Source organism: Panthera tigris, chromosome B1, assembly GCF_018350195.1.
Source record: "Panthera tigris isolate Pti1 chromosome B1, P.tigris_Pti1_mat1.1, whole genome shotgun sequence".
In the NCBI taxonomy this organism is placed as follows: Eukaryota; Metazoa; Chordata; class Mammalia; order Carnivora; family Felidae; genus Panthera; species Panthera tigris.
In genome coordinates, this window is record NC_056663.1 from 204,124,706 (window position 1) to 204,142,185 (window position 17,480).

At 52.1% G+C, this 17,480-nt stretch overlaps 2 protein-coding genes across 2 annotated transcripts in view; one reads left to right on the forward strand and one right to left on the reverse strand.

Moving 5' to 3' along the window:
* The first annotated feature begins 10,625 nt into the window (after positions 1-10,625).
* On the forward strand, positions 10,626-11,750 carry TMEM271 (transmembrane protein 271). The gene has a single exon (XM_042982772.1). The coding sequence runs from the start codon at positions 10,626-10,628 to the stop codon at positions 11,748-11,750; it is 1,125 nt and encodes a 374-aa protein (XP_042838706.1).
* A 5,100-nt stretch (positions 11,751-16,850) lies between these two features.
* PIGG (phosphatidylinositol glycan anchor biosynthesis class G) overlaps positions 16,851-17,480 on the reverse strand; it is a 56,371-nt gene continuing 55,741 nt past the window's right edge. Inside the window, exon 11 of the mRNA XM_042985224.1 lies at positions 16,851-17,431. Coding sequence (XP_042841158.1) covers positions 17,398-17,431 — 34 coding nt within the window. The 3' untranslated portion in view covers positions 16,851-17,397. The remainder of the gene's footprint in view (positions 17,432-17,480) is intronic.

The following is a 17,480-nucleotide window of genomic DNA, read 5'->3' on the forward strand; positions in this document are numbered from 1 at the left end:
ACCCCTCAGCATTGACTGGGGGATCCCCAGCTGGTGGCGGTGGCAGTCAGGGCTACAAGTGCCCACACTGGCCAGCAAACCCCATGTGCTGACTGGCTTAGCTTGGGCCCCCAACAAGTCAGAGTCCGTCAGATCCTACCTCAGAGAGGGGAGGGACCCCTGAGGGGCATGTGCTCCAGGGAGAGGTGGCTCACAACGGGCTTCACACAATAAGCTACTTGTAGGTTAGCCTATGCAACAGAGACCATGTGGCTTGCAAAGCCTAAAATGTTTACCATCTGGTTCTTTTTATTTTAATTATATATATATATATATATATATATATATATATATAAGTTTTTATTTATTTTTGAAAGAGAGAGAGTGTGAGTGGGGAGTGGGTAGAGAGAGAGAGGGGGACAGAGGATCTGAAGTGGCTTTTGCTCTGACAGAAGAAAGCCCTATGAGGGGCTCAAACTCACAAACAGTGAGATCATGACCTGAGCCAAAGTCGGACACTTAACCTACTGAGCCACCCCAGGCACCCCTACCATCTGGCTCTTGACAGAAAATGTTTGCTATTTTCTGGCTTAGTTTGATCATAGCTCCCTGCCCCACCCAGAGCTGATAGAGGTGTTGGAGGGGGTGATTGAGAGGATGTGACTGCTGGTTCACCCATGAGTTGGACCTGGGTAATTGGAGGCTGCTTACTCCCTCGCCTGTCCTTGGAATGTTCATTCTGCTTCACTTCTCCATTCCCAGAAGCTGTTTCAAAGAACAGTCTTGAGAAAGTAATATGTTGAGATCATCGAGATGGCATATGTGACCGAATCCTGTTAAGACCTCTATGTAAACATTTAAGATTCCGGAAGGCGGATGTGAAGATCTACTTGTCTTGTGCCCACCCAAAACAACCCTCATATGTAGGTTCCCTTGCTTCTTAAACCTGCCACTTGTCAACCTGAAGTAGATTGCCTCTTTCTTTGGTCTCCCCCTGCCCTCCATATATGGAGACCTGTTTCCGATTTCACCTGGGAAGCTCCCAGGGAGGTTGCAAACTAACAGGAGGGTCATTGTCCCTGGGATACTTGGAAGAAGATGAATGTTTGAACAAAAATCGGGTCCCATAAACATCCAATGGCACCTGCTGGGGCAGGCTTTGGTTGAAGCATTGCTGGCACTAGTGGGGACTGGAGTTTACCATAGGTTTCGTTGCCCTCCTCATCCCCTTTTCTCAGCCGGGCAAGGAGATTGGCGTGTCTCAAGCCTGGAATCTCAGAGTAGGACTCACCGTGAGAAGTGAGACTGAAGAGATAGATGGAGTGCATTAGAAAATAAGTACTAAGGGACAAGGTCCTCAATTCAGAGAAGTTGTGTGATTACAGAGGACTGGGAGAGAGAAACTCAAGTGATGATCACAGACCCAAGGACCAAGAGGGAGATCTAAAAGCCCCTGGATGGAATAGTCTGGCTCGAAGGATCAGTTTGCCCAGAACAAACTATAGCTGCGAGCAAGGTGGCTCCAGGACTTGGAGCTAGGATAAGACACTATTGCCCAGCTGGGACCCTAAAGCAGTGGCCAACACTCTGGTAACAGGATTGAGATCCACCCCCCCCCCCCCATCCTTGCAATTGACCTCAGGCAACTGACTTGTGGCATTGGCTAATGTGGGAGGAAGTGAGAAAGTCACTTCTAAATGCCCATGGGCTTATCATCTTGTGGGGGAATATCTTTCCTTGTTTTAGATTCAGTGTGTGCTCCATTGTTCTGCATAAGTGTATGTGCCATGTGGTACCTGATCCAGTCCACTGCTATATCTGTCCATGCAGCGAGGGCTGGAGTTTTCCTGCTGCAGTATAAGAAGGGTGCACGCAGGTCCTTGGCCATGCATCAGCCACTGGGAGGGACTCACTGGCCATGGAGGATTGACACTCACCACTGAAGCTGATCTTGGTCTGTGACTTCTATTATGAGTGAACTTGTTCCATTCAGTACTTGACTGTGTTGTGGGTTTTTTTTTTCTTTTTTGTGACTCCAATGCCAAGATGTAGTGGGCAGAAGTATTTGTTCTTCTCCTCCTGATAATAGGCAACAGATGTTACTTGCTTGACAATGACCAAATGGGATTTATCTGAGGAATGCAAGGTTGGTTTATTTTTTTATTTAAAAAAATTTTTTTAATGTTTTATTTATTTTTGAGACAGAGAGAGATAGAGCATGAGCAGGGGAGGGGCAGAGAGAGAGGGAGACACAGAATCCGAAGCAGGCTCCAGGTTCTGAGCTGTCAGCACAGAGCCCGACGCGGGGCTCAAACTCACAAACTGTGAGATCATGACCTGAGCCGAAGTCGGACGCCCAACCGACTGAGCCACCCAGGCACCCCAATGCAAGGTTGGTTTAATATTGAAACTTGAGAAATGTCATTTACCATCTTAACAGACTGAAAAAGAAAGACCATACAATAATCTCAACAGATACAACAATATATAAGGGAATATTGTGGACAACTTTATGCCAACAAATCTAAAAATGTAAATATAATGGACAAATTCTTCGAAAGACACAAACTATTAGCATTCGTTTAAAAAATTAACCTGAATATCCCTAAAATTGTTTTAAAATTTTTTTTGAATTTATTTGCATTTATAGTTAAAATCATCCCAGAAAGAAAACTTTAACCCCAGATGGCTTCACGAGTGAATTCTACCAAACACTTAAGGAAGTGTTTTCTTAAGTATTTCTTAATGAAGAAATAATACCAATTTTATACTAACCTTTACAGAAAAGAGAAAATGAGGGAGAATTTCCCAACTCCTTTAATGAAGTTAACATCACTCTGACACTAAAACAAGACAAAAACATTACAAGAATGAAAACTATAAATAATACCCCTTATTAACACAGACTCAAAAACATTCAACAAAATAATATGCAAAAAGGATATGTGTATCCAACTATGTGTAAAAAGGATAATAGATTATGACAACAGAAAAAGCATTTGACAAAATTCATCACCCATTCATGATAAAAACTCTCAGCAAACAGGAGATTTCAACCAGGTAAAAGTTATCTACAAAAGCCTACGGCTTCCATCAGACTGAAGGATGAAGGACCAAGTGATCTCCCTTGAGATCCGGAGGAAGGCAAGGATGTTACTCTCACCACCTCTGCTCTGCATGAGGGCCAAGCAGGTGCACCCCAGCAAGAAGAGATAAAAGACATGTAGGTGGGAAGGGAAGCAGTAAAGCTCTTTCTACTTACTCATGATAAGATTATGCTAGAAAATCTTAAGGAATCTACAAAAATAGCTGTTAGAACCAATAAGTGGATTTAGCAAGCTTGTAGGATAAAAAGGCAATTTAAAAAAGTCAGTTGTATTTCCACATACTAGTAACAAACAGTCGGACAATGTACCATTATTTAAGATAACATTCACAAAAGCATTAAACATGTGAAATACTTATAGATAAATCTAGCAAAATGTGTGCAGGGCCCGTATACTGAAAACTGTAAAACACTGAGAGAAATTAATAGAGGCATAGATAAATACAGAGGCCACTCACGTGCGTGGATCAGAAAATTTAACATTGCTAACAAATCCGTTATGCCCAAATTTAAAATGTATCTGGAAATTCAAAGGGTCTAGAATGGTCAAAATGATCTTGAAAAAGAACAAAGCTGGAGGACTTACACCACCTGATCTCCAGATTTGGTAGGAAGCAACAATAATAAACACAGTAGGGTGTCGGTGTAGGACAGACGTATAGGTCACTGGGACAGAACTGGGAACGTGGAGATGGACCCACAGTGTTACAGACAAATGACTTTCAGCACAGGTGCCAGGGTGCCCAATGGGGAAGGTGAGTGCAATTGGACATCACACACAAGAGTAAAAGCCTCTACTATCACCCCAGGCCACACAAAAATTAGCTCAAAGAGGACCATTCCATGCATGGAAAACGTGTATGTTTTGAAACTATAAAACAGTTGAAAGACAAATATTTGTGACTTCAGTTTTGGCAAACATTTCCTAGATAAAACTCATAAAAGAAAAAGGTGATAAATTAGACTCCATCAAATGGAAAGGTTTTGCTTTTTACAAGATACTGACGAGCAGATTAAAAGTCGAGTCCACGACAGGGAGGATATTTGCACAAGTATCTGGTAAAGAACTTGTGTCTGGAATACACAAAGAGCTCTTACATCGCAACTAAATGACAACAGACCAATTTTTAAAAACCGGCAAAAGAATCAGAAAGATATTTTAGTACAGAAGATAAACGAAATGCCATAAGTTATTAACTTCTTAGGAGCTCATGGGAGCAGACACCTCACCAAAGAAGAAATATTAGAGGCTCAGCATCATTGGTCATCAGGATAATGCAAATTACAACTCCAGTGAGGTACCACTGCAGACCCAGCAGCATGGTCACCATTGTTAAGAAGACAGTGACAACATCAGGATCTGGTGAGGGTATGGAACTCTCATACACGGCTGTGGGGCATGTCAAATGTCACAGCCGCTCCGGAAAAGTCTGTCAGTTTCTTATGAAGTTAAATACAAACTCACTATACAACCTAGCAATCCCACTCCTAGGTATGTATGCAACAGAAATGAAAACACATGCTCACAAAAGACTTGTACGTGAATGTTAATAGCAGCTTTACTCATAACAGCTACAAATGGAAAAAGAACTGTAATGTCCTCCATTTTGTGAATGGGTGAACAAATTTTGGCGGAATTCTGCTCAGCAATATGAATAAATGGATAAAAACAAAGCATTGTACCAGAGGCAAGAATCCAGGCACAAAAGAATATGTCTTTTATGACTCCAGGTATATGAAATTTTACCTTAAAACTATAGCACAGAACGCAGAAGTGCAGGTGCACGGGAGCTAGAGTGACAGGAGGTGCTTCGGGGGGAGCTGGACTGGCCCCACGTCGTGACTGTGGTGGTGACTTACACACTGTGTGCAGTTGTCTAAATTCATGGAATTGTACACTTAAAATTGTTGATTGCTACTGCATGTAAATTGTATCTCAGTAAAAAAGGGCACAAGAATCTGAACATATATATGACTCATGATCCAACAAAATGCACACCAAAGTGCATCAGTGCACACACATAAGAAAGTTCACAGCAGCTTTATTCACACTGTCCCCAAGCTATAGACAATCAAATGTTCATCAGCAGTAAAATAGATAAATAAATTGCGGCATATTCTTTTAATGGCGTAGTATCTAGCAACAAAAGGGAATGAACTACAGACACATAAAACAACAGAGATAAATTTCACAGACATCAAGCTGGATGAAAGAAGACAGATATATACCAATTATGTTCTATGATTCCATTATATGAAACTCAAAAGACACACAATGCCAGACTAAAGTGTTTAGGGTTGCATGCTAGGCGCTAAAAGAATAAATAAAGGCAAGGAAATGGTTTCAAATGAAGCGAGCAGGACCTTTCTGGGGGGAAGGCAGTGACTGGGGAGAGGCATACTATGTACTCGAGTCCTGAAACACCGTTCCTTGACTCGGTGGCAAGTATATGGATGCTCATTTAGAAGTCACTAAGCTGCTACGTGCTAGTTTATGGATTTCTCTGTGGATCTATTATACTGCACAGGATAAAAGCATTTAAATAACATGAAAGTGCATTCCTGTGTCTCCCACAACTCACTGGCTCTGGCTTTGCGAGAGTGGGCTCTTTAGATTAACCATCACCTATGCAGAGTGGGCACATGACTGCACACGACGCACCCATAAGTGAAGACCAGTATACATTGTTCATGGAAAAAAGGGGGCTGAGAATTAATAATAAAAGAAAAATCTGAGTGTTTAGCCAGTTAAGAAGATACAGGGTAAAACTGAAAACTTAGGGGTGCCTGGGTGGCTCAGTTAGTTAAGTGTCCGACTTCGGCTCAGGTCATGATCTCGCAGTTTGTGAGTTTGAGCCCCGCGTCGGGCTCTGTGCTGACAGCTCGGAGCCTGCAGCCTGCTTCAGATTCTGTGTCTCCCTCTCTCTCTGCCCCTCCCCTGCTTGTGCTCTGTCTCTCTCTGTTTCTCAGAAATAAATAAACATTAAAGTTTTTTTTAAAAAAATACTGAAAACTTAAATGATAAACAAATTAGAAAGAAGTCATTGGAATCAGCCAAATTAACTGAAGTCGATACTCTAGGAGACTGGATTTCAAATGCTAATAAATACATAAACATTAGAATGAAATTTAAAGGTGATAGAGAAAATACTCTTCACCTGATACATGATCACCGTTGTAATCAGAAAAACACACAAGGCAGTTGGAGTCATCATCTCTGGGCTCTGCTTCCCCGTCTTTAGAATCAGGCAGTGATGTGTCCCACGTGGAGATGCTACACCAGTCTGTGGAAGTATGTGGCCCATGGTGGGCTCTGTGATGATTAAAGTCACTCTTCCTTCCCCAACAACCTGTCTAAAGCCATTGCTCACTGGGGTGGTGCTTCTTTCCAGAGTGGACTCCCTGCCTGACCTCTGAGCCTCCCAAATCACCCCACTGTGGACCATGGCTGCCCCCTCGAGGGGGCCCCTCTGGCTATGCTACGTGGCTGGGAGGGAAGGGGCTTTACAGGTGATTCTGGCAAGGGAACGAGGAAAGGATTCCACCGGAAAGCAACAGAATCAGCTTTTGAAATGTGCATGGGTCACTTGGTCAAGCGTCCAACTTCCGTTCAAGATCTCACGGTTCTTGAGCCCAATCCCCACATCGGGCTCTGTGCTGTCAGCACAGAGCCGGCTTTGGATCCTCTGTCCCTCCCACCCCCCACCTCTGTCCTTCCTCCACTTGCTCTCTGTCTCTCAAAAATAGATAAGCAGACAACAAAAAAAGACCATTCAAAATATGCACGGGTCATTTCAATTCACGCTCCTGGTTACAGGTGTCAGAAGCCACGTCAGGTGCAGAGGCCCTCCCTGTGAGAGAGGGACTGGTACTGGGTCACCCTAAAAGGCACCTCCGTAGGACAGGGACCTCAGACGGCTGTCCCTCCTCCCTGTAGACAGACGGGAAGACAGGTGACTATATGCTGAGTGCCAAACAGCAAATCGGGAAGATTGCAGCACATGTGATGGGCACCATGATGGGAGCTGGACCCTTCCCCCTGCACCCCAAACACTCCCACCACCCCTGCATGCCTTCATCTCCTCAGCCCAGTCTTCGCCTGGAAGAGTTCCTTCCAAAACACACGCCACAGCATCCTCCCGCCCTTCTAGGGTCTCCCCACCCTCAGGATGAGTCCCAAATTGGCACAGCTCAGTACCCTTCCTGACAGGTCCCCTGCTCTCTGCCCCCAACTTCTCTGGAAGTTCCAGGAGTTCCAAGAGTTCCAAGCTCCCTCCTCAGGTCTCTGCCTTTCCTCCTGCTGCCAGCTCCCTCCTCCCTTCTGGCTCCCTCCTAGAGAGCCTTCCCCTACCTGAACACATAGGTGGGCACCTCTTCTGCCTGTTGGCCTGGCCGGTTCTCCTAGTGAGCAGAACCAAGCAGACATTTAGATTTTGTCACAGGACAGAGCAACCCAAGGTTAGCAGCTGACGACCCACCCACCCATTCACTTACTCACTTACTCTCTCATTCCCCACAACCAGGGCAGGACTGAACCCTGATGGGGAGGAGCTGGGGACAAGTTGAACATGAGCCCTGCCTGCACTGAGTTCCTAATCTGATGGGGAAGGCAGACATTTAGACCACCAGGAGATCCTACCTGTCATGGGGGACCGTCTGCCAGGGGCTGGAGGCAGGGAGGTGGGGGGGGGGTCACCAGAAGAAGGGGAGGCAGGGAGGGGAGTAATGAAGGGGGAGGACAGGGAGTCAGTGGGGGGCAGGGTGGTGGGGGCAGAGAGGCAGTGGGGAGGACAGAGGTGAAGGTGTAGGGAGGTGGTGCACAGAGCCTGGGTGAACCCTGGCTCCAGAAGTCACTGACGTACTCATGGAAAGCCTCTGCGAGAATGACAGGGCTGCCTGACTCAGGGTTTGTTGCAAGGACTGAATAAGAAAACCCAAACACTCTCGTGTTTGGAGGACATCAGGCACCCAACAAAAGTTAGTGAGGTGAAGCTAAGATGTAAGAAATGAGAAGGCAGAAGCCAGGTGAGGATGTGGCAAGGGAACATACAACAGAAAGACCGAGCATCATATGCAAAGGCCCTGTGGCAGGAAGAGGCAGGATGAGTGTAAGGAACAGGAAGGTGGTCAGGGGGATGGACGTGTCTAGTGAAGGGCTGATGGCGGGGCAGGGGCGTGAAGGGGAACTGGAGGAGACGGAAGGCTAGATCTCAAAACAAATCCTAAGCCTCTGGCCCAGTGGTAGCTGCCACACACAGCGCCTTCCAGCAAGGCCCCTCCCCGCTCCCCGCTGGGCCTAGGCTGACTGGGGCCTCCTTCCCAGGATGAGGGAGAGCTGAGGACCAGCCAACATCAGTTCACTTTTGCCCCCAGAGCCTCATCAGTCTGGCCACAGCGGCGTGTGAGGGGAATGCAGGGGCTGCTCCGTGCTTCTCCACGGAGGTGGCTGCAAACCTCGTCTCCCTGGAAACCGGAATAATCATTGGAAGTGAGCTCATGGCAACTCCGCTCACGCGCGTGGGTGCCACGATTATTATACAAGCTGATTTACACACTGTCCTTTTCAAACCTATACGCCATGAATGTGAAAGAAGGTTCACTATCCCCGCTTTTCTGGCAAGGCACCCTGCCAGAGGAGCAGGACGGAACGAGGAGGTTCAGCTGATGTTCTAAAATCTGCACTCCCTGCTAAAAATACAGCGCAACGCGCTCCTCTCCTCGCAGCTACTGCGGTTCGAGTCAGTCCCACGCAGATGTCCAGAGAGCCGCAGGAAGGGGGGTTCATATCACAGTTACTGGGCAGATGGTGTCCGTGAGGTGTGGGCGAGGGACCCCTGCGAATGTGGGTGCGGCCTTCCGCAGACGCAAGGAGCCGCTGGGGTCTTGTGCTCACCAGGCGCCGATGGACAGGCACTCTGTGCAGGAAGGGGTACGAAGCTGGGAGCTCGGGGGGGGGGGGTGTCTCCGCAGGCCAGAACTTGCTGAGTAGGTGGCAGGAACAGAGGTGTGTTCCAGAGCACCCCTGCCTTCCCCGCCCCCTCCCCCAGCTCTTCCCCTAGCTGCAGCCACGCCTGCTTCTGGATGCAACGCGAAGTTATTTAACGCTGCAATTAGCCGGCAGAGTGAGTCATCTGCTCCCCCGGCCTCGCTGCTGCAGCAGCGGAGACGGTGTGGAAGGAACCACGGGCGCAGGCCCAGCCGCTCGGCCCGGTGGGACCTCAGAGGGCCTTCCAGAGACGTCCCATCCCAGATCGCCTTTCAGCAAGAGGATGCAGGGCCCGGAGAGGCCTGGGGGAAGGCCACCCCCCTCGCCCCGCACACCCCACGCCTTCCTTTCACCCACCTTGAGGTCCGGTGGTCAGAAAGAGGCGGTTTACCGCCCCCTCCCCCCAACCGTGGCACTCAGGCCGTGAACCGCCTTCTGATGAAATTAACTCACACTCACCCGAGCCCTGGTGAAATTCCTGCATGATCCCGGAGCAGGGCTTTTTTAGACTAACGTCCAAGGCTTCACCTCCAGTTGGGCAGCATCCCTACCACCTCCCCGCCTCCCCCCACCCCCACCCCCACGCACAGCAGCGGGCGATTTCCAGGGTGCGCTGGAGCGTCCCAGCAGCACCTGATCTCCTTCGCCCACCCTTTCCTGGCATCCAGACTCCCCGCACCCAACCCCCCCCCCCGCCCACCCCCACCCCCAGCACCCAGGCTCACCCCTTCCCTGGGCTCCCTTCTCCCCTCTCCTCCCCACCTGGACTCTCTCCCTTCCTCTGTCCTCCTCCCTCCCCTGTCCCGCAGACTGGCCCCCTCCCCTTCTGCACCCAGGCTCTCCCTCCTACCCCACCAGCACCCGGGCTCCCTTCTTCCCCCTCTCCCTGCACCCCAAGCCAACTTCCTCAGGCTTCCAGGCCGCTGGTAGGCCGGTGGTGGGCGTGGAGCCCGGTCGCGGGAGAAGCGCAGCCTTAGGGGCCCGAGAGGTGGGAGGTACTGGGGAGTGGGCCCCTAGAGGAGTCCGGGGTAGAAAGACTTGGGGTGGGGGTGGGGGGTAGTGTTCCCAGAGCGGCCGGGAGAGTGGGAGGCAGGCGGAGAGGCGCGAGGGAGGAGGGGGGTCACTTCTTCTTGGGGAGGCGGCAGAGGGGAGTCCTAGGGGCTGCGGGGGCTGAGGGTGGAGAGGGGGGCGGGGGAAGGCGGCGCCTGGGCCGGGCGCACGGGGCGGCGGGTGGGGTGGGGGGAGTGGAGCGTCCAGGGAGGGGCGCCGCGGGCTGGGGAGGGGGCGCGCGCGCCCTGCGGTCCTCCGCGCCGCATCGGTTCCCGGCGCGGGGCCGCGGCGGCGGCGGCGGCGGCGGCGGCGGCGGCGGCGGCGGCGGGAGGCGGAGGATGCGGACTCCGGCGCCGGCGGCGCGGGCCCGGGAGGACGCGGGAGGATGAGGAGGAGGCCGGCGGTCCGGCCGCGCGGCGCCGGGAGGAGGCGCAGGCGGCGGGGGCGGCGGCGGGCGGCGGCGGCGGCGGGCGCGCGGGGTGCGGGCCGGCTCGGGCGCGGAGGATGAAGTGGAGCGTCCGCGGGGCCTGCGCCGCGCTCTCCTCCTGCCTCCTGCTCGCCTGCGCGCTCAGCGCCGCCGCCGTCGGCCTCAAGTGCTTCTCGCTGGGCTCGGAGCTGCGCGGGGAGCCGTTCCGGCTGGGGGCGGCCGCCGGCGCCTTCTACTCGGGGCTGCTGCTGGCCGCCGGCCTTTCGCTGCTCGGCGCCGCCCTGCTCTGCTGCGGGCCCCGGGACGCGCCGCTCGCGGGGTCGGGCCCGGGCTCGGGGCTCGGGGTCCCCGCGGCCGCGGCGGGGGCTCCCGAGGCCGCGCCGGGAGAGCCGGGGGCCGCGGCCGGGCCCTCGGGGCCGGGGAGCAGCCAGAACCTGCTGCTGCTCGGCGTCCTCGTCTTCATGCTCGGGGTCCTCAGCGCCTTCGCGGGCGCCGTGATCGACGGCGACACCGTGTCCCTCGTGGAGCGCAAGTACTCCCACTACTGCCTGCCCCCGCGCGCGTCGGCCCCCGGCCCCGCCGCCGCCGCCGCCGCCGCCGCCCCCGGCCCGGCCCCCGGCGCGCCGCGCGCCCGCAGCACCCTGGACAGCGCCACGTCGGCCAAGTGCCGCCAGCTCAAGGACTACCAGCGCGGCCTGGTGCTCTCCACCGTCTTCAACTCGCTCGAGTGCCTGCTGGGCCTGCTCAGCCTCCTGCTCGTCAAGAACTACCGCGCGTCGCAGGCGCGGCGCGGCCGGCGCGGCCGGCGGAGGGCGGCCCGGGCCCTGGCGCGGCCCCGCGGCGGCCCCGGGCTCCGCGCGCAGCCGCCAGCCTCCCGGGCGCGGCGGGGCCGGCGGGGCCGGCGCGGTCGGCGGCTGCAGCCGCGGCCGAGCGACGCTTCCATCCTGTCCCCGGAGGACTCGGACGTGGCCGCCCCGGGGGACTGCGCTGGCTTCGGGGCGCACCACGCAGTCTCCTACATCAACGTGGGCGTCTTCCACGCGCTCGACGAGGCGGGTGTGGAGGTGTGCTGCGGAGGGCACCCGTCGGTGGAGCTGCCGGGGTACGCGCCCTCGGACCCCGACCTCAACGCCTCCTACCCCTACTGCTGCCGGCAGCCCTGCGAGGCCGCGCGCCCCTGGGAGCCGAGCCGGGCCTGCTGAGCCCCGGGGCCCTCCCCGGAAGGACGGACGGACGGACGGACGGCGCGCCAGCCGGCGCGGGCCTCCCCGGCCGACCACCGCCCGCCGCCCGCGAGCGAGGACCAGGCCTGCCGTGGACATGCCGCGGAGATGCACCTTCAGGGGCGGACTGGCCTCGCGTCGCTGAGGGCCCCTCGCCGAGAGACTGGGCCTCCAGTATTACCATTTCTGTGTCTGGGAGGTTTCTCTTCTTTTCTGTGTCTGTTCGTATCCGGATTCCGTTTTAAAGTTTACAATAAATGTTTCGGGGCTGCCTCGCCCCCATCGCACTTCTCTTTGGCAAAGTCCGGTCCAGGGTGAGAGCTCAGAAAGAGAGGGTGATTTCGCGGGAGGAAGAACCCTCGCCGAGAGGACAGAAGGAGCAGAATGGCAGAAGTGAAAACGCACCCAACAAGCGACACTTTGTACACGGATGTGCCTGCTTTTGTTGATACTTTCTTACTGTAAAGCTCTCCATAAACAGTGAAAATGTTTGGTAAATTTATTGCAATTTAAAATTGGTTAGTTCCTTTATTAAATTAATTGCTATGTTATTGGAGATATTCATCAAATTGGAGTTAGAGGGTGTCGACACACAACCCACTTTGGGGCCAGTGGTTGGATCTGGTCAGACAAACGCTGAGTTGGAGTTTTCTGCTAGGCGGTTGCCTCCATCCAACCTCTTCCTGCAGTTAACTTCCCCTGTGTGTGTACCAGGTCCCAAACGTTTCTTTTTTTGGAAATTGGCGGTGGGGTTTCTACTGCAAAGCTGAGCTTATTTTTGGTTAGTATATATGAACAATCCAATCCTATTTTGGAAAATCACAGTCATAGTTTTTTTCTGGCAAAGATTATTTTCCTGTTGATTAATTCAGTGATCTGGTAATTTTTGCATATTATAGCATTTCATTTAAAATACACCCCTTAAATAGCCTTAACTGATGTGAAGGTCATACTTTTAAATCCTTAGGATGCTTACCCGCACAATATGAAATGTATTCTCGGTGACGGCAAAATACGCTTCCATCCAGTCTGGTGGCCTGGCTGGGAGCCAAGCAGGCTCAGAGTCTCGGGCAAAAGGTAGCACAACCCCACGTGCTGGGATTGTGGCGCCGGGGAGGTGTGCCGATGATTCTTAAGGTGCTTGGAGCAGAATAGTGTAGCGGAAGAGCGGAATGGCCCCACCCTGACCTGAATGGTGTGTGCCCCGAGCCAAAGGAGGTAGGGACACACCCAGTGCTCTGCCAGGGGTGAGCACCACACTTTAGGTGATAATGAACAAATAATGTGTAATGCCTTTGCAGCGTAAAGGGGTTCACTTCTGATTGTGGGAAAGTAGCCGGAGTTAGGGGTGGAGGTGGAGTTTCCAGGTGCCGGCTCTGGGATAAGACCTCTCCTCAGCTCCACGTTCCTTGCCCAAAGCCACAGTCTCCTGTACTTAGACAATCAGGGCCCCCACCCCAGCTTGGACCTGGCGGGGCTGCCCAGCTGCAGTGGAGGCTGCTGGAGACAGGAGGCCCGGCTTCCATGCAGAGGAGTGGAGGGGACCTGTCGCCGGTCAGCACCTGATCCTTGCCGTGTAACATGGAGATCTCCTTGTTATGTTGATGCTGCCTGAGGAAAGAGGATGATTCACAGCCAAGTTAGTAGGTTCTGAACCACAGGCCTCTTCAGATACTGGTCCATATTCAGCCTCGGGATTCAGCCAGGCTGAGGGCATGGCTCAACTAGTCCCACCGCTGGTCCTCGCAGCCTGGCCCATCACCTGCCCTGGTACCACCAGCCCGGTGGTCATCAACCTAAGCAGGAAATGTGATAAGTGGCAGCAAAAGTGGCTTTTAAGATACTTTTCCCCACCTACCTAAGTCAAATCAAGAAGGGATTGCCAGGGGTTTCCTGCTTCCTGAGCAGGGCTGCTCTCCACTCCCGGAGCAGATATCTCATAGGCAGCTGCAGGGCTGACCACCCAGAGCTCACCCAGTGGAGGTGGCTAGGCCACTGTGCACTGGATAGACGGGCACACGGTGGGTTCCTGCAGAAGGCCGCCGGGCAAGGACCACCCCAGCAGAGCAAACACGTGGGCAGCATGGACACAAGACGTCAGACCTCCCAGTACCTTTCTTGTTTTCTGAAGTGTTTCATCTTACATGGTTTGTACAGCTTAAAATGTCATATGCCTTATGAATCTTTCAAATTTGCAATCCAAATCAGTGACCTCTCTCAACTTTCAGACATTTCTTGAGATGGAACAGAAGGCAGAAGGGGGTGAGGTGGGTGGGGCCAGCACAGGAGCATCATGCCATCTGGGTGGTCATCTGGCCAGGGCAGCAGGGAGCATCTGGGGTGTGCAGGCAGCTGCTTTTCCCCTGGCAAACTTCTACATGCCCAACGGACTAGATGAGATTTTTAAAGATGCAAGTGTGTCTAACTCCACGGATATTGTCAACTCCACTTTATTGAGGCTGATATAATGATGTGGGATACCAGGGTTTTATTTTTTAGAGTTTATGAGAGGAAATAAAATCAAGTCTCCCCAAACTCACATTGTTCCAAAGATCAGTACTCAGGGAAATGAGTGGAGAATTAGGAAGCTACTGAACCTCCTTCCAGTTAGGAGTGACTTCCTCGGGACCACTCCTGCCCCTGCGGGGCTCCGCCTCGCGGCCCTCACTTCTTATTCACGTCCATTCTACTTCCCGTAAGTTTTAGTTGTTTAAAATGGATTCTTTGTGCTCTAGAAAATAGTGCCAGTTCCTGGAACTTTCCTAAAATGGGTCTTACTCTGCTTCTCAGAATAATAAGTAACGAACGCTTGGCCTGGTGGAGGCCAGATCAAGAGTTTATGATTATGACAAAGTACCGGAATTAAACTAAACACATTTTAGCATTGTTACATGACTTAATGCTGAGTTTGTAAGTTATTATTTTAAACATAAAGATTGTTTACTTTTAAGGGAATAATTTAACTAAGATAACACAGGGGGTAGCCACCAAACAAGGCATGTTTTCTTAGATTGCTAAACAGGCCCTCCCAGGGTTTCAGGCATCTGGGTTTACAGGACTCTCTTTGGTCAGAGGGGGTGTTCTGCCCTTGGCAACACAAATCTGAACCATGCAACTGAAGTTTTGACTGAAAGTCAATTAATCTTTTAATTTTAAAAACCAGTCAGATAGTGTTTGTGATGAAGATCAAGCTGCTGGTGATAAAGATTTTACTCCTGGCTGGTGTCAGGACACAGTTCAGGCAGAAGACTTGAACATGCACACACACACACACACACACACACACACACGTGCGGGTGCGTGAATGCACACACAAGTACAGGCGCACACGAGTGAACATACGTGCACACAAGGACAAATGCACATGCATGCATGTGTAGGAATAAGTGCCCACACGTTCCACGTGTATATGTCTGCACATGCACACACACACTGTGTGGGACATACACACACGCACGCAAGCACACACACATATAGTGCCTCATGAGAAGTGTCTGAGGGCCAGGCCAGCAGCCCTGCCCGGGGTGTCCGGGTCGAATCTGTCTGAGTTGGAGAGGCCCGACTGTAGACTGGCGCGTCCCCTTGCAGCGTAGAGGGTATGCACGCGGTAGGCATGCCGTGGAGGGTACCTGGCGGGTGCAGAGATTTGCGCAGGCCTGCACACTCTGTCACGTGCCGGGGGAAGATAGCGGGGTGACCCCTTACCTGGATGCCTGCACAGCACAGCAAGCCACATCAGAGGTGCTCTGGCATCCGTGCGAGTGCTGTGGGGCAGGCTGACCTCCTAGGTGCCTAGGTGGGTCCGTGTTGTGCCGACACTGCCACGGCTTGGTTGGTGCTGACCTCTTTGGGTCACCTGGAGGTCTACTCGCCCGCTGAGCAAGGGCTGCCTACATGCCACGCTGTCCCATGGGGCCCTCGAGGTTATTATTACCCTCAAATCACTGCTTTCTCATCAAGAAAGAACATTAATAAATGATAGAGACCATAAGAAAAATGAATTCTGGCATAAAGATATGTACCAACTTTATGTATCTGTGTACCTGTTTTTTATATGAGACAGAGGCCACAGCCTAATGTCAACTGGTTTACTTTCCAGATGATCCAATATCTGCTTAATTTGCCACTCTTTAACACAGTAACAAAACACCAACAAAATGGGAAAAAATTAACCTAGGAAAATAGTATTCATATATTGTCACGTCCCCAATCTGAATTCTCCAAGGACTTCCTGGGGTGGCAGGAGAAAGCCTGATGGTTCCTACCACAGAGCCGTGTTTCTAATAGTTTTCTTAAAATCTCCATGTTTTGAGGGGAATCGATTTACACATGAGAATTTCACCTAGAGAAGCCCTGATCTCTGATTTGCCTTTTCATCTGCCATCTATCCTCAACAGAATGCCAATAATATGTCTTGCCGCTTTAGGGTCAATAAAATCTGTGTGAAAGCACAACACACTCCTTTAAATGTGCCAACGATCCTTTATGCCTTGTCTCTGCATGGCTCTTGTCCTGGCCCTGAAGACTGTGCCTGAGTGTGGCCAGGTCTACCAGGAATGTGCAGAACATGTAAGCGGGTGGACAGAGGCGTCCCCGGCCGCTGGAGGGGTGCCCCACCTCATCTGCCCATCTCCCCAACACTCAGACCCCAGCTTTGACCTTGTGCACCTGCTGTGGTCCTTACCCTATTCCTAAACCACCAGCCTGATTTCTTTCTTCGCCTCTACTCCTGATGCAACATTTCCCCAAAATGCGGGACAGACTGTGCTGTCCCACTAAGAAACTGGCCTTCAAGAACTGCCCTGTTCCCGAAGGGAAGCAAAATCTCATGGACCCAGCTCAGCCTGACCCCGCAGCCTTCTCTGTGAGCCACCAGGGCCTGGGGACAGTCTGACGGGGGGCTCCTATCTGGTAGGGCCCTTTGAATGAATAGTGTGGCAAACATCAGATCCTGGGTGTGCAGTGGGACAGCAGAACCAGCTGTGGTGCTGACTGGCTGAGGAAGGAGGGTGTGTCTCTGGAGCAAAGTGTGGGGCTGGTAGTGGGGGCCTGGACCACCTCAGGTACCTGGGGCTCAAATTCGTTTCCTGTGGCTTTCGTCACAAAGTACCACAAATTGGGTGGCTTCAAACAGCAAATATTTATTCTCTCATAGTCTGAGATCAAGGTGTTGGAAGGATTGCTTCCTCCTGGATGCTCTGAGGACTAATCGATTCCAGACCTTTCTCCCGGCCTCTGGTGGATGCTGGTGTTCCTTGGTGCTCCTGGGCTTAGAGACTCATCATTCCAATCTCTGCTTCTGCCTTCGTGCAGCCCTCTCCTCTGTCTCTGGGTGCCCTTCTGTGTGTCTTACAAAGACATTCTCATTGGCTTTAGGGCCCACTCTAATCCAGCGTGATCTGCAAATAAGGCCACGCTCTGTGTGGACCAGAATTTTGGGGGACAAATCTTGAACTCAGTGCAGAGCTCATTTCAGGTTTGTGGTTTGCTCATTCTTTTCTGCAGGAAGCCTTCAAGCCTTTCTGTGCGGGTCTAGCTGCTCAGGACCTCAGAGGACAGGCACTCCCTCCCTGGGACGTGCTGCTGGGGAATAAAGCCGTTGGAGCCCTCATCAGACCATGGGTATTTAGGGAGCTGAATAGATCTTCCAGATGAATATTCTAAAAAAAGCAGAAACATTAAAATTAATTGCCCAAGGGGAAATGCTTT

Bases quoted from the DNA above. Each gene is read 5' to 3' on its own strand.
- TMEM271 (XM_042982772.1), top strand. From the start codon at position 10,626: ATGAAGTGGAGCGTCCGCGGGGCCTGCGCCGCGCTCTCCTCCTGCCTC.